A 15,697-nucleotide genomic window follows, 5' to 3' on the forward strand; every position below is an offset into this window, starting at 1 on the left:
AAATTTGTACTTCCTCAATTTTCCTATCTACTTTTCTGAGATTGGCTTGCCTGAGGTGGCATCTGTGGTCTGTAGGTTCTCATTTCTTATCTCCTTTTCATGATAGTTCTTTTTAAAAGTTTACAAAAGAAAGGCATGTGTTCATCTATCCTTAATCTTATTAGTTCATTGTCTCATGGTCGGAGAACCTTTCTGGCCCCAGGGTAGCTAGCTACTCAAACAGTGAGTGACTAATAACAAGGTGACAAGTCATTTTGTAATTCAGGTGGTTTTACTTTCTTTACTTTCAACAAAATTTGAACGGAGACGTAATGGAGTTATTAGTTGACAGATTATTACAAATATTTTTGAGGGGATTTTATTTATTTATTTTTAGAGAGAGGGGAAGGGAAGGAAAAAGGGAGAGAAACCTCAATGTGTGGTTGTCTCACAGTGGGGACCAGGCCCAGGCATGTGCCCTGACTGGGAATTGAGCCATGACCCTTTGGCTCTCAGACCAACACTCAATCCACTGAGCCACACCAGCCAGGGCGGATTATTATAAATAATGTTGTCTGTTAGGATTAAATTTTTTTTTTTACTTTTTTTTTGAATTTATTGGAGTGATACTGGGTAATAAAGTTATACAGGTTTTGGGTGTACAGTTCTATAATATGTCATCTGTATATTGTATTGTGTATTTACCACTCCAAATTACATCTCCTTTCTGATTTGAAATATTATGAACCTTAAAGTTCATTTACTATATTTTTGTGCAGAGATTTTCTTAATACCTACATTAGAAAGAGAAAATGGGAATACAATGATGCTGTACTCTGCCTCAGTCTATCAATCAGTAGTAATTATTTATGAATATATAACCTAAAGACAGATAATAAAACTATAACAGTCAGTTCCATTTAGTTCCATAAATTGAGATGATATAGCATCCACATTTGTATAACTTCCAGATCTTACAAAAATAAAATTATTTTTATGTAATAGATTAAAAAAATCAAATTCTAGCATTTCTTGTTTTGCTCAGTTCTGTACTAATAATAATTGTAGTAATAATTTAATTCAAGAAGAAAAATTTTAATGCAGCTATGGCCACAGAAAATTTTGAAATGTTAAAACTGATATACATAATTTTGTTGTATTGTAGAAAATAATGAATTTTGATAAAGCATTCAAAAGACTATAAAGCATACAACTATAAAGATAAAATTCTGTGGGATCGGGACATAAGAGTTCAAGGAAGAAAAGAATTAATGTAAAACTTCTTTCCGTTAAAGGGGAGTTTCTTCACATTGTACCTTAAACTTTTTTTAAAAAGTCTTAGTTTTTTTTTTTTTTTTAGAGTAGTTGTTAGGCTTGTATCAAAATTGAGGGGCCCTCTCACACAATCCATAGTCTCTTCGTTATTTTGACATATCTTAAAAATAATCGGCAGTGGGTATCAAATTCCCCTGCCATTTAGAATCTGTTGGGTACATTTATAAGAAATTTTAAGTATTTATTTTAAAATATCAATAATACAACAAAAATTACATTCTTTGCAACCAGTTAACTTTGGAAAAATGTCAGATAAAACTTAAAAATGTAAGGGGGCATATTTCTTTTCAGAATTGTCTTAGGAAGTAATGTGAGCAAAAACGCTTTAACACCATAACTCTACTACAGAAACAGAAAAATGTATCCTTTTCTCTGTTCTGTATATCTTTAATTAGTGAAACTTGTGCTCCTTAATACATTTTTCCCACTTGTCTTGTAAGCTTACTTTGCTGCTTTTATCCAGATGTATTGAACTAATTTTCCTGTTACTACCTAGGTTCAATATCTGTATCGAGTGTTCTGCCGGCTACGTCCTGGAATTTCTATCCTTGCCCTGCATGGTCGACAGCAGCAGATGAGAAGAATGGAAGTCTATAATGAATTTGTTCGCAAGAGAGCTGCAGTACTCTTTGCTACTGATATTGCAGCCAGGGGACTGGGTAAGAAAACTTAGGAGAAAATATTCTGTGATCATGGAAAATATAACTTGTTCATAAATGGGTAGATTTGGGGAATTCAAATAGTTTGACTCAAATAATTGGGCTTTCTTATGAGAGAAGAACAAGTGAATTGGTAACTGAGATGACTTAACGTTAAGGATACGTCAGTGATGCTTTATGTAATATTTTCATGTTTGTGCTTTTATTGTTTCATGGTAATAACTATATCATAGAATCATGAGGAGCTGACAAAAAGAAGGATCAAAAGTTTAAAGATATGAAAAAAATGTGTCTTTGAAACTGGAAACTTGATAAATACAGCTTAACAAAAATTACAGCTCACTACAGCTTACTTAACAAAAATTGACGAAGTCCACCTTCTCACCAAGCATTCTAGTTTTTATTTTAAAATCATAGTGAATGTGTTTAAACTTTCAAAAAACCACTGTGATATTATACAACTGGTGGCTTTGTGTGGGTTGATTGGAAGTAATTATAGGAAAAGTGGAGATTAGAATAAATAGGTGGTAATTTGAATTCTTCAATCAGTTTATTTTACTGTGTTAATTATTATGGCAAATTTTAAACACACACAGAGAAGAAGTCTAATGTACTGTCATATTCTACCCAGTTGGAGTAGCTATCTTTTTCATGATTCCTCTTTTCCTCCTCTCTACTTACTCCTCTTGGAGTATTTTAAAGAATATTTCATGACATCATGTCAGTTTATTCCCATGTAACTGGAGGTAGCAGATAAGTATGCATGTTTTTAAAGCTCTCTAGGCTATGTTAGATCATGACTTGGTAGAATCAACATTTTGCATTTACATTGTTTTGACTGTGTAATTATATGCTAAGTGAAGTAGTGTTCTGTGATTATCTCCTTTTTTTGTACTTTCTTTAGTATTTTTTCTTTGAATTAATAATTAAAATTTGCTTAGTTTTGTTTTCCAATTCCAGTGGTTCTCAAATGTTGTAGCAGATGTCACCTGCCTAGTTGTCTTAACAGTTCAAAAAGAGTTTGGTTCTTTTTTTTTTAAGATTTCATTTATTTATTTTTAGAGATAGGGGAAAGGAGGGAGAAAGACAGGGAGAGAAACATCAATGTGTGGTTGCCTCTCATGTGGCCCCCACTGGGGACCTGGCCTGCAATCTAGGCATGTGCCCTGACTGGGAATTGAACCAGCGACACCCTGTTCTCAGTCTGTGCTCAATTCACTGAGCCACACCAGCCAGGGCAACAGTCTGGTTCTTTTTCTCTTGAGACTACCTCTTCTGGGAGTCTTCTGTCTCCAGCTCTAATCTAGACTGGTTGCTCCATAAGCCTGATGCACGTTTGTCATCCCGGGACTTCTGTTTCCAGATCTTTCTTGAATTATTCTTTTTTAAAAAATTTCATTCTCTAATAACTTCTTAAGAAAGGTTGCATGGCAGGTAAAGTTTTTGAGTTATTGCCTATTTGTGTCTCATTCTTGAATGATGGTTGGGATGGGAATAGAATTGTAGGTTGAAATAATTTTATATTATAGCTTTTGCAGATGTTTTGGAATATTGTTTACCCCGTACTATTTTGATACTGTGGTGATTATCAGACCCACAACTAGGTTATTTAATGTGTTAATAAACAAGCATGTATATAATTATCAACACTTTAATACAAATGTTATATTTCATTATAATTTTCCTATTGTCCTGTATGTTTTACCGTATTTTTCAGACCATAAGACACGCGTAGGTTTTAGAGGAGGAAAATAGGGAAAAAACTTTTGAAGTAAAAAATATGGTAAAATACTTAATATAAATAACATAATATTTCACCAATGTAAATGTAAACAGAACTTAACAGCTTCATTAACAACCATTAGTCCTCCCAAATTTGGGGGGGGTTCATCTGATAGTCTGAAAATATGGTACTTCATTTAAAAAAGGGTCAGCTCTGACCCATGTGGCTCAGTTGGTTGGGCGTTGTTCTACAAAGTGAAAGGCTCCTGATTTGATTCCTGGTTAGGGTGCGTACTTGGGTTGCAGGTTTGGTCCCCAGTTGGGATGTGTGCCAAGAGGCATCCAATTGATGTTTCTCCCTTATATTGATGTTTCTCTCCTTTTTTTTTTTCTCCCTCTCATCCCCTTGCTCTAAAAATAAATAAATAATATTAAAAAAAATTAAAAGGGTTTATAGGCTTCAACTATGGCACAAAAAATGTCAAGAACATTTGTTCTAGTTTATTTTTAAAAGCTTATATGATTATATTCATAAGCAATATATAGTAATTTCTTGGATGTTAAAGAAGTTTACATAAATGATATTATGCGTTAGTCTATGACTTGCTTTTGAAGTCTTTCCAGGTTGATGTGTAAAGATACAATGTATTTTGTAGAGTGTGTGATAGCATGAATTTATTCATTTTAAAATCCTCACCTGAGGATATATTTGTTGATTTTTTAGGCAGGAGTGGGAGAGATTTAGAGAGAGAGAAAGAAAGGAAGGAGGGAAAGGAAAGAAGGAAGGAGGGAAAGAAGAAAAGGAAGGAAGGAAGGAAAGAAAGAAACAATGATCGGTTGCTTCCCATACACACCTTGACTGGGGTTCAAACCCACAACCTTTGGTGTATGGGATTATACTTCAATTTACTGAGCCACCTGGCCAGGGCATGGCATGAATTTATATATTCATCCCTGGAATAAAGGATATTCGAGTTTGTCTTTTTAATCCAAAAATGTGCACTGGGTATTCTGAAGCCTTATTCTTATGTAAATGTTTGCGTTTCTTTAGAATATACCAGCATCTTTTTTAAACTTTATTTTATTCTTAAATTTTTCTCAATTATTTTATTTTTTTAATAAGCAACATATGCATATAGGTAAAAATGAGTTATGAGACAAAGCAGTCCTTTATTCCTCCTCACTCTTCAAAAGCAGCTACTTAAATCTGCTATTTCTTCTTTTGGTATTTAGTTTTTTATATTTCTCAGTAATCTTATCCTGCCATTTCTTAATTTGTCAAGTTTAGAAATTATCTAAAGCTCTCCTTTTTTCACCTTTCTAACTGTCTTGCCACTCCCATCTTTTTTTTTTTAAAGAGCTCAGTCCTTTTTCTAAGATGGAAAGTGATCTGAAAACCTCACAGCAGGTTTGCTAGGAAATTGGGAGAGGGGCTTAATTTGAATGGAGATTGGAACAGCAAGAAGAGCAAACCTTTATTTAAATTTAGAAACCAGTTTTATATAAGTTCAGCAGGAGCCCATGAGAAGTGGTTCTTTTAGGTTATTTAATGTCAGGATATTTCATTATTTGTCTAACACAAGGCTGTCTGCCACTGCCATGTCAGATAAGAAATAATCTTCATATTCAAACACTTATTAATTTTGGCTCACTTTTTCAAAGAATTGTTTATTATCTCTTGGTTCATGCAATTAACTTTATTTTTAATAGAGTTCACAGATGTTACCTATCAGTTCGATGTGACAGAAAGTCCTGGCAAGCAATATTGTAAAATAAAAATAGTGCAGCAGGGCAGATCTTGAAACTGATTTGCTAACTTGACATTCCTTCTTTACAGATTTCCCAGCTGTGAATTGGGTTCTTCAGTTTGATTGTCCAGAAGATGCCAACACATATATTCATCGAGCAGGTAGAACTGCCAGGTAGGTATGCTTGCCCATTTCTTTGCTTGTGGTGCTATATGAATAACAAAAAATATGTTTCTAGAACTCCAGACAAAGAATGGAGGAATTCAGGTAAGAGAGTACTGGTTCGACATTTTTGTGGTGTAGTTTGAGAGTAGCTGGTCAGCTGTCGTAAGTCATTCAGGCTGAGATTTGATGGTTACTGCTGAGAAAAAACCATGAAAGTCTTATTTTAGTTTTTTTTTGTTCTAACTTTCCTTACTTACTAGGCTTTTTACAAGAATTGCTTACTGAACATCATCTCACTGAATACTCATGACCCATCAGTGAAGTATAGGATGTTATATTCAATACCTATTTTCAGATACAGAAACTGAGTCTTTGAGAGGTTAAAAAGTTGTTTGAAGATCCACAGAGCCAGGGTTTGAATCCAGTCAGTCTGACTTTTCTACTGTAGATCTGTAGTCTTACCTTTTGTGATGTGGGCTCTAAGAGGGAAGGTGGTTTTGAATTGCAGGTTCCTCTCTTCCTTTTTTCTTTTTCTTTTCTTTTTTTTCTAGTGTGGAAATTAGAGACATTGCTGGAGGCTACTGTGAAATACTTTCTTTTCTTTATATGTCCCCACATTCTACTCTATAAAAGCACCCTATATATGCCAGTAGGCTGTGGGGAAACTATCTGGAAAAGAGTATAGCAAAGTCTCAATCATTTGGGAGTAAGTGGCATAGAAAGGCATCTGAGTGAATGAAAAGAATAACAAATGTCATTTTTATTGAGGTTGCAATGAAGTTGGAAGATGTATACTGCTGGTAGAATTGTAAATGGTTAGCATCTTTCTGGTGGATAGCATCTTTCTGGTGGATAGCATTTTATAATTCTTATCAAAAGTCTTAGAAGTCTTCCTTTTGACTAAGTAACTCCACATCCAGAAATTGATCTTAAGAAAATAAAGAGATAGAAAAAGTTTCAGTGAAGATGTTCCTTTTTCTGATATTTGCAGTGGTTAAAAGAATTGAAAACAGCCTAAATAATAACCACAATAGGGTTACGATGAATTATGATTAGCCATAGATGGACTATTACTTTGGTTTTCCATTTTGATACTACTTTCTTTCTCATCAAAACTGGATGACTACTTATAATAGGGATGTCAGTGAAACACTGATGTTAATGATGGAAGACACACTAACTGGAACAATAGTTACTTCAGATTTTTAAACCACCAACTTTTGTTTAATGATTTCCCAGGATGGCAGGATTTTTAGACCCCAGATTTGAATCCCTATCCAACTAGAGACTCATTCTCCATCAGGTTTGCTCTTCCATTTGCCTGCATCTCTTTTGGCAGGTGGCCCAAATGCCCTCTATCCCTTATTTATCTATGAAGTCCCTTTGGTGTTTAGTTCTTTTAAATCTTTGTGTCTGCAGTTCTCGGATGGCTTTAAAGAAATTTTTTCCTTTTTGTTTGTGTCTGGTGAATTCTCTTCTTGTTTGTTTCAGCTTAAGTGAAGGTTTTTCATATCCTTCTAGAGCCTAAGAAGGTAGAGCTCTTTCTTTCTCTTTGTTTTCTAGTTATCATAAAATGTTTGAATATTTAAACATTTTTGAATTGATTCACTGTTAGCCCATGGGCTGTTAAACATGGGCTATAATCAAAGTGTACTCACATAAATACTTTTCTTTAGACCAACATGAGAAGAGAGAATAGCACAATAGTCAAGGATAAAGCTTTTAAAAATAGGATATATGTACTAGAGGGTTAAAAAGTAAGTTTTTTTATTGCAATTATATAATTTGAATAAGCAACAGGGTCAGAACTGGCTTCTGTGTATGATGTCTTTCTGCATTCAGATAAACTTGCCTTTAGAATGATGACATTTTGATTTTAATTATCTAAGTAAATGAGACCTAGGTAGAATAGTAGCCTTGTTTTCCATTTTATAAGAAGGCGCATGGTGTCTCAGTGGTCTTTGATATCTTGGATACATGTTCAGATTATCTTTCATAGTGAGATATTCAGAAGTTTGTTTTTTTAATATTCAGAAGTTTTTAGTTGTGGTTGTTGGAATGAATGTTTTCTCATTGTTTAATTCTCCTCAACAAATGTGTAATATGTGTGAATTTGTACAGTTACCCATGTCCATATTGTGGGCCCATGGGCCTCTAGGTAGGTAAAGTTGTATCTAGTCTCTCACTAGCATATTGGACTAGGGGCATACAGGTGTTTAGATGTGCCATTGGTGCTGACATGGACAGGAAAACTGATTCCTTTATAGAATACTTTTAGCAGTATTTAAAATTATTATTCCTATATGAAGAGTATTGAACATCTTAGTGTTTCAGTAAAATGTCCATGAAGGGCAAATATTTCAGGGTTTTTGTTTCTTGGAGATATTGTTAAAAATGTAGTTGAGCCCTGGCTGGTATGGCTCAGTTGGTTGGAGTGTTGTCCCATAACTGAAAGGTTGCAGGTTTGATTCCTGGTCAGGGGAAATACCTAGGTTGCAGGGTTGATCCTTGATCTCCGATCCTGATCTATACTTTTCTCTCACATTGATGTTTGTCTCTCTGCCTTCCTTCCTCTCTTTAAAAGCAATCAACAAATGTCCTGGGGTAAGGGTAAAACATTTTTTAAAAAGGTTATGTAGTTGAACATGCCATGGTGAACATGAAATTGGTTTTCATGACTGGAGATGAGGAGGCAGAACAGCATCAAGATTGTGTTTTAAGAGAGAGAATACTCATTTGAAAAACTCTTGTAATGCAATTTCTTATGTGGCCAGTAACTTTTAAATTACAAGCTTGTTTGAGCCTTCATAACCAATTAAAAATACTTGGAATTGACATTTTCAGATGTATAGTGAATGGAATGGTTTAGGATATGTAATGTGTATTTTTTTCTTTGGCAATTTAGTAAGAAATGACTAAATTGCAGTTTTAAAAGTTGCCATTAATGGGTTTAGAGGTAATTAGAAAGTTTTGTGGGCCATGAGCCTGGATAATTGAATTGAATAAAGGCTAAATTAAAATTTGAAACTAATCAAAATCCTTTCCATATGCTGTAATTAAAACCAGGTTGCCAGATAGTGTTTGCTTTTGGAATTGAACTATGATATATGAATATAGAGAAATGAATTCAGTGCTTTGTGGCAAAATAGGTAAGGTTTGAGGAAATAGTTTTTTTTTTTTCTGTGTTTTAGCTAAGTGGAAAATAAAGGGTGATTCATTTACTTGTTGCCTTGAACTACTTACTCTATTTTAATTTATTCACCTGTCTAATGTTCTTATGATATTTAACAATTGAGAAAATTTTCCCTCTATTTTCCATAATCATCCATATATATATATATCTTTTTAAATGTAGTGATCTTTAGAGACAAATAAGGCAAGGGATCCAAATCTGGTTTTATAAAGCTGTATTCTGTGATACTTTTACCACTTAAAAATGATTTTCTTCAGGGCTTGCAATTTTTGGTACTCACAAAATCAAGCTCTTCCACTTTTTATAAAAATGCCCAGTTTGAAAATAACAATTTTTGAATAGAAAGTAGGTACACATCAGATACTCCTAATTTTTCAAATGCTTTCATTTGGGGAGTGTTGTGGGGTGGGGGTCCTGTGGGTAGAAGGTAGATCTTCATGTAACTGTTTGTATTGGGAGTTGATATATGAAAGATGGGAATCTATATAATTGTTTTGTTTTCCAGAGTAGTGGTAAAGTCCAGGGATATTCCAGCTGCACCTTATTTACCTTGGCTGCATTTTGTGGATCTGATTGTGTTTTAGAGTGATTTAAGTGATTCCGCTAGGGGACAGCAGAGGACAGTTCTTTTCTTTGCACACGCACAGCAGTTTGGATCAACAACAGCAAATATGCAGATGGAAAGTGGTTTACATTTCTAATGTGATAACTTGTGAAGAGTTTATGATGCCTATTTTGTGGAAAATACTGGTACTTTATAGAATAGGTAATGAGGACAAAAATTTAAATGTCTTTAATTGGTTTGTAAATTAAAATAATAAAAGTGAAAAAACAATTTCCATGAGTATTAATTTACTGAAGCTTACTATGTGTATCTTAGATTTAAGGTAGGAACAATCTTTGCTAGTGAACATTCTTACTTTTTTCATTCCTTTAGCGTAGACTTATGAAGAGTCTATCTGAAGTCCATTTCTCTTGTATAGAGACTGGTGCTTCTGCCTTTGTTTGTTAGTATGTAGAATTTAAAGCTTAAAAAAAGGGAAAATGAGTTCTTTATTTTGCATCAAGAAGCATTGAGGAGCTGGAATAGAATATGACCAGTCTAGCTGTTGAGGTGGGTAAAAGGGCTGATATTTCTTAGGAGTGTGTTATTTCCAGGGCACTTCCTGCTGCCCTCAACAGAGCAGGTAGAGTGATCCTTTGAAAACACAAGTAAAATCATGTTACTCCTCTGGTGGCTTCCCATCTCACTCAGAGTGAAAGATGAAGACCTTCTTGCTTATACTGTGCATCCACCACTGCCCCCCTGCCCGGCCAACCACACAACCCTGTTTCCTATTATTCTCTGTTTGTTTGCTCTACTCCACACTGGTCTTACTGTTTCTCTTACACACCAGGCATGTTTTTTGTGTTAGAGCCTTCATTTTACTTGTTTCTTCTGGAATGCCTTTTTTAAAGTATCCATATGGTTGTCTTTCTTACCTTGCCCCAACCACTCCTCCTTACTTTGCTGTATATATTTTTTCATAGCGCTTAACACCTTTAAATATATTAGGGCATTTGTTTATATTTATTGTTTGCTTTTCATTCTCTTTCCTAGAAGGTAAGCTTCATAAAGGCAAGGAAGGTTATTTACTTAATTGAGGTACCTTGAGTGCTTAGAACTGGGTCTGGCTCAGAGTAGACATTTGAGATAACACAATTAGTTTTTCAAATAAGATGCATGAATTAGAGATCTTATCCAGTATATTAATTAACTATTTCAATTTTATACATTATCCCACAATTTAGTGGCTTGAAGAACTGTATATTACAGTTTTGGTGGGTCATCTGGGTCTCTGGCTACTGGCCAGTGATATATTCTTAATCTATTAAAACTTAGTTTAGTGTATATTTTGTGTGTGTGTGTGTGCGCACACTATAGTCAGGGTGTCACACAGCACTTCGTGATTCAACTGGATGTGGACCCTTTTCCAAGCTCACACACGTGCTTGTTGCTAGCATTGCTTTCCTCACTGACTGTTGCTCAGAGGTGCCTTTCAGTTCCTTTCTGTGTGGTTGTCCTCTTTTTAGGGCTTGTCACAGCATGGCAGCTGGCCTCATCAGAGAGAGCAAATGAGAGGGGAAATGAGAGTAAGATGGAAGATGCAATGTCTTTTATGACCTAGACTCGGAAGTCACACTCCATCTTATCTGCAGTATCCTAGTGGATACACAAATTAGCACAATTCATTGTGTAGGGGATGACTACAAGAGTGTGAATACAAGAAGGCCTGAATTATTGGTAGTCATTTTAGAAACTGCCTAATACACCTCATATCAAACTTTAATAATTTCAAGGAAAAAGGTAATCACAAGGTATATGTGAGGCAGGAAAGGTCTGGGACTTTCAACACAGTCGCACTGGTTTATATTCTTGCACTTCCAGGTGTGCTCTGGCCCAGACTAACCTCAAAGTCTGTGAGTGGTATGTGTGGCTTATCACTCACACAGATGGGCCCTTGGTAGACTCAATTATGAGGCTGACCGTGGTGACCTACCTCCTGAATCCATAGACTGTAAGTAAACCTGGTGCATCCTGTTAACAATATCTCAAAGTGAGGACCCTCGCACTAGCAAATTTTCAGTGTTTGTCCCCAAGGAGGCCTGTCACTAGTATGCTCATGAAGAGATTTGACTATTGCTTTTTATTTTTTTAAGCGAGGAAGACTTGTCACTTCTCCTGTACCCACACAGGGAATGCTTGAATTGTAGCTTAGCTACTTCTTAACACTCAATAAATATCTGAGTGAATAAATAAACAAACTCATTTAACCTTTAATATGTCCAAGCTGATTCAGGAAGTACCAAGGCTGGGATTATACTTCGGTCTTTCTGACTCTATAACTCATGTTCTTGCCAGCATGCCCAAAGCATATGGTATTTAAAAAATATATTATTATTATTATTATTATTATTATTTTTAATTTTAATTTTTTAAATTTTATTTTAATTGTTGTTCAAGTACAATTTTCTATCTTTTACTCCCATCCCAGCCCACCCACCCAGCCCTCCCCACCTCCCTCCCATTTCCACCCGCCCCTAGTTTTTGTCCGTGTGTCCTTTATACTTGTTCCTGTAACCCTTCCCCTTTACCCTTGAAATTCCCCTAAAATTCCCTTGAAATTCCCTCCCCTATTCTCTCTGAACACTGTCAGCCTGTTCTCTATTTCAGTGTCTTTATGATTTGCTTGTTTCTTTGATTTGTTGATTAGGTTCCTGTTAAAGGTGAGATCATATGGTATTTGTCTTTCACTGCCTGGCTTATTTCACTCAGCATAATGCTTTCCAGTTCCATCCATGCTGTTGCAAAGGGTAGGAGCTCCTTCTTTCTTTCTGCTGCATAGAGTTCCTTTGTGTAAATGTACCATCGGTTTTTGATCCATTCATTTACTGATGGGCACCTAGATTGCTTCCAACACTTGGCTATTGTAAATTGTGCTCCTATGAACATTGGGGTACTTTTTAACTGGTGTTTCAGGATTCTTAGGGTATAATCCCAGCAGTGGAATTGCTGGGTCAAAAGGCAGTTCCATTTTTAGTTTTCCGAGGAAATTCCATACTGTTTTCCACAGTGGCTGCACCAGTCTGCAATCCCACCAACAGTGTACTAGGGTCCCTTTTTCTCTGCAACCTCTCCAACACTTGTTGTTTGTTACTTTGTATTATTATTATTATTATTATTATTATTATTATTATTATTTTAAAAGGAGCAAGTTCCAGGAGTCTAGAAATCTTTATTGTTTGAGTAGCAGAACACAAAACCATACAGAAGTCTCCAAGGAGATGATGGCCAGTCTTACTGTTGTTTGCCCTGTGGTCCTTCATCTCCTTAGCACTTAACATATTTTCTTTTAAACGTATTAGTCATTTACTGTGATCACAAATGCAGTCCATGAGTGAATAAATAAATGGATTATCTTTTAAACCCCACCCCCAATGTTCCTTTAGAAAAAAGTGTCAAATGTCTCTTTGTAGCCTATTTGGCCATAGTTGTCTCAACTCTAGTTTTAAAAACAGTCTACAGCTTAATGTTTTGAGAGCCTTTCTTGAACTCTAGCTCACTCTGTTAGAGTAGTCTTCTGATACTGCTGATAGTCTCCAAAAGGTGACAATGGTAACTGGACTGAAGGCAAGTGGGAGAGGCCTTCAGCAAACTGAAGACCATTGGGAAATTGTACAGAGGCAAACCTTCAATTAAATCTAGAATAAAGCTAGAATAAATCTTCTCGCTCCTTCAATTAAAGCTAGAAGAATGCCACCCTTTGTGGCTGACCCAGCTATGGCCACTAGTCCATTTCTTGTCAGGATGGTTCCTGTTAAGGCTCCACTCGTGATAGAGTTCCAGAGGTCCTCCTTCCCTCTGACTCAAGCCATACTGCAGTTGATCATGGAAAACACGTCCCCAGACTGCAGAGCTGCCTTCCAACTGCAGAGCCCAGGTTTTATAGCTGTCAGTGTCCCTCGTAGTCTGTGATTTACTCCCACTGGAGAATAGCGAAAACTTTTTATTGCTTGAAAGACAATACCACCTATGGTGCCCACCACAGTCATTCACAGTTTGCCAGAGGCAGGGCTGTCACGCATACTCCTCCATCTGGACCCTAAGTGCCTGCTCCTCCCATGCAGGGATTTTAGATTGCATGAAAGTCAGGCACTTGGAGAAGTAAGGTAGGTCACTTTAATTTGCTGTCATTCATGATCATGCATTAGAATATATGCATTTTTTTCTTCTTTATTTGGACCTAAGAGAGACATACCCCATAGTTGATCAGACAGCTGTCAAAAGTCCAGAAACTTGGGTTTGGCTCTTGTCATCTTATGGCTAGGTAACCTTGGAAAAGTTATTAATCTCTTTAAGTCTCAGTTTCTCCTCCTGTAAAATGGGGTTAATTGTAGTTAACTCAGTATCCTGAAAGTGTAATTTTTGTTGGTATCAGTACTACTTTAAAATGGGTTTCTTTTTGTTTGAAATCTATTAAAAACTTAAATCTCAAAAATTTTTTTCTGGGGAAAGTCAGTCTTCTTTAATGATTTCCACTTTTGCCCTGGGAACACCATAAATCCCTGTTCTTAATCAGTTTTCTAGAAGCTTTCCATATAATGTATGCTAGCCAGTTTGGTTTCATTCCAATTATTTGATGATAAACTTCATTCGTCAAACTGTTGAGCCTATTGCAGTATACTTGTGTATGTTTCCAAGATCTTTGGCTGCAGTTGTATTTTCTTGTCTTTTTCTTTCTTAAACCTAGTGTAGAGTCTTTAGATATTCTGTGAGTCAGAGATACACTTTTTTCCTGGAATAAGTGTTCCTTTGTACCATGTTCCAGAAGAACAGAACAGCTGGGCTCTGATTCCTCTGAATGTTTGTCTACATGGCTGACTGCACTGTTCTCCCACAGTGGCAGGAACTCTTGGGGCTGTTTGCCATGGGTAAAGCTGAGACACAGGGACAATAGGAGGAACAGGGAGGGGAGAAAAGAAGAGCCGTGGAATACAGAATGTGACAAACAGTTGTCTCCATTTTTCTTCCTCTTGATCAGACTTGTACTGTGAACGGTGACTAGTGTATTAGTAGTTGCAGGAATAGAATTTTAGATCCTTAAGGACTTAGATTATATAATTTAAATTGTATAACTTATAAATAAAAATGCGGTATGTTGATGTGGATACCAGCCTGCAGTGTCCGTGGTGTTATGGATGAGATGAAATAAATTCACATGGACTTCCTAGTCCTGTGGAGGAAAAGGGATGGTGAGACGACTTTTTTTTTTTAAATGTATTTTATTGATTATGCTATTACAGTTGTCCCATTTCCCCCCTTCACTCCCCTTTACCCTGTACACCCTCTCTCACCCACTTCCCCCCCTTTAGTTCATGTCCATGTGTCATAATTATAAGTTCTTCAGCTTCTACATTTCTCATACTATTCTTACCCTCCCCCTGTCCTACCTACAATCTATGCTACTTACTCTCTGTACCTTTTCCCCCTCTCTCCTCCTCCCACTCCCCTGTTGCTAACCCTCCAGGTGATCTCCATTTCTGTGGGTCTGTTCCCTGTTCTAGTTGTTTGCTTAGTTTCTTTTGGTTTTGCTTTAGGTGTGGTTGTTAATAATTGTGAGTTTGCTGTCCTTTTACTATCCATGTTTTTTTTTAATCTTCTTTTCTTAGATAAGTCCCTTTAACATTTCATATAATAAGGGCTTGGTGATGATGAACTCCTTTAACTTGATGAACTCCTGGTGATGATGAACTCCTTTAAAGGAGTTAACTCCGTTAACTCATTTAACCTTATCTGAGAAGCACTTTATCTGCCCTTCCATTCTAAATGAAAGCTTTGCTAGAAAGAGTAATCTGGGATATACGTCCTTGTCTTTCATGACTTGGAATACTTCTTTCCAGCCCCTTCTTGCCTGTAAGGTCTCTTTTGAGAAGTCAGCTGACAGTCTGATGGGAACTCCTTTGTAGGTAACTCTCTGCCTTTCTCTTGCTGCTTCTAGGATTCTCTCCTTCATTTTTACCTTGGCTAATGTAATTATGATGTGCCTTGGTGTGTTTCTTCTTGGGTCCAATTTCTTTGGGACTCTCTGAGCTTCCTGGACTTCCTGGAAGTCTATTTCCTTTGCCAGAATAGGGAAGTTCTCCTTTATTATTTGTTCAAATAAGTTTCCACTTGTTTCTCTTCCCCTTCCCCTTCTGGTACCCCTATAATTCGGATGTTGGAACGTTTCAAGATGTCCTGGAGGTTCCTAAGCTTCTCCTCGTTTCTTTGAATGCTTATTTCTCCATTCTTTCCTGTTTGGTTGTTTTTTTCTTCCTTCTGGTCCACTCTATTGTTTTGAGTCCCAGTTTCCTTC

General features: G+C 36.2%; 1 protein-coding gene and 1 pseudogene across 1 annotated transcript in view; one reads left to right on the forward strand and one right to left on the reverse strand.

The window, feature by feature from the left end:
* DDX10 (DEAD-box helicase 10) overlaps positions 1-15,697 on the forward strand; it is a 262,363-nt gene that overhangs the window by 27,157 nt on the left and 219,509 nt on the right. Inside the window, exons 8-9 of the mRNA XM_045840101.1 lie at positions 1,811-1,973; positions 5,533-5,617. Of these exons, the coding sequence (XP_045696057.1) occupies positions 1,811-1,973; positions 5,533-5,617 (248 nt within the window). The remainder of the gene's footprint in view (positions 1-1,810; positions 1,974-5,532; positions 5,618-15,697) is intronic.
* LOC123817369 lies at positions 12,902-13,437 on the reverse strand (annotated as a pseudogene).

This window comes from Phyllostomus hastatus, unplaced genomic scaffold, assembly GCF_019186645.2.
Source record: "Phyllostomus hastatus isolate PE091 unplaced genomic scaffold, TTU_PhHast_1.1 phas_contig_113, whole genome shotgun sequence".
Lineage (NCBI taxonomy): Eukaryota > Metazoa > Chordata > Mammalia > Chiroptera > Phyllostomidae > Phyllostomus > Phyllostomus hastatus.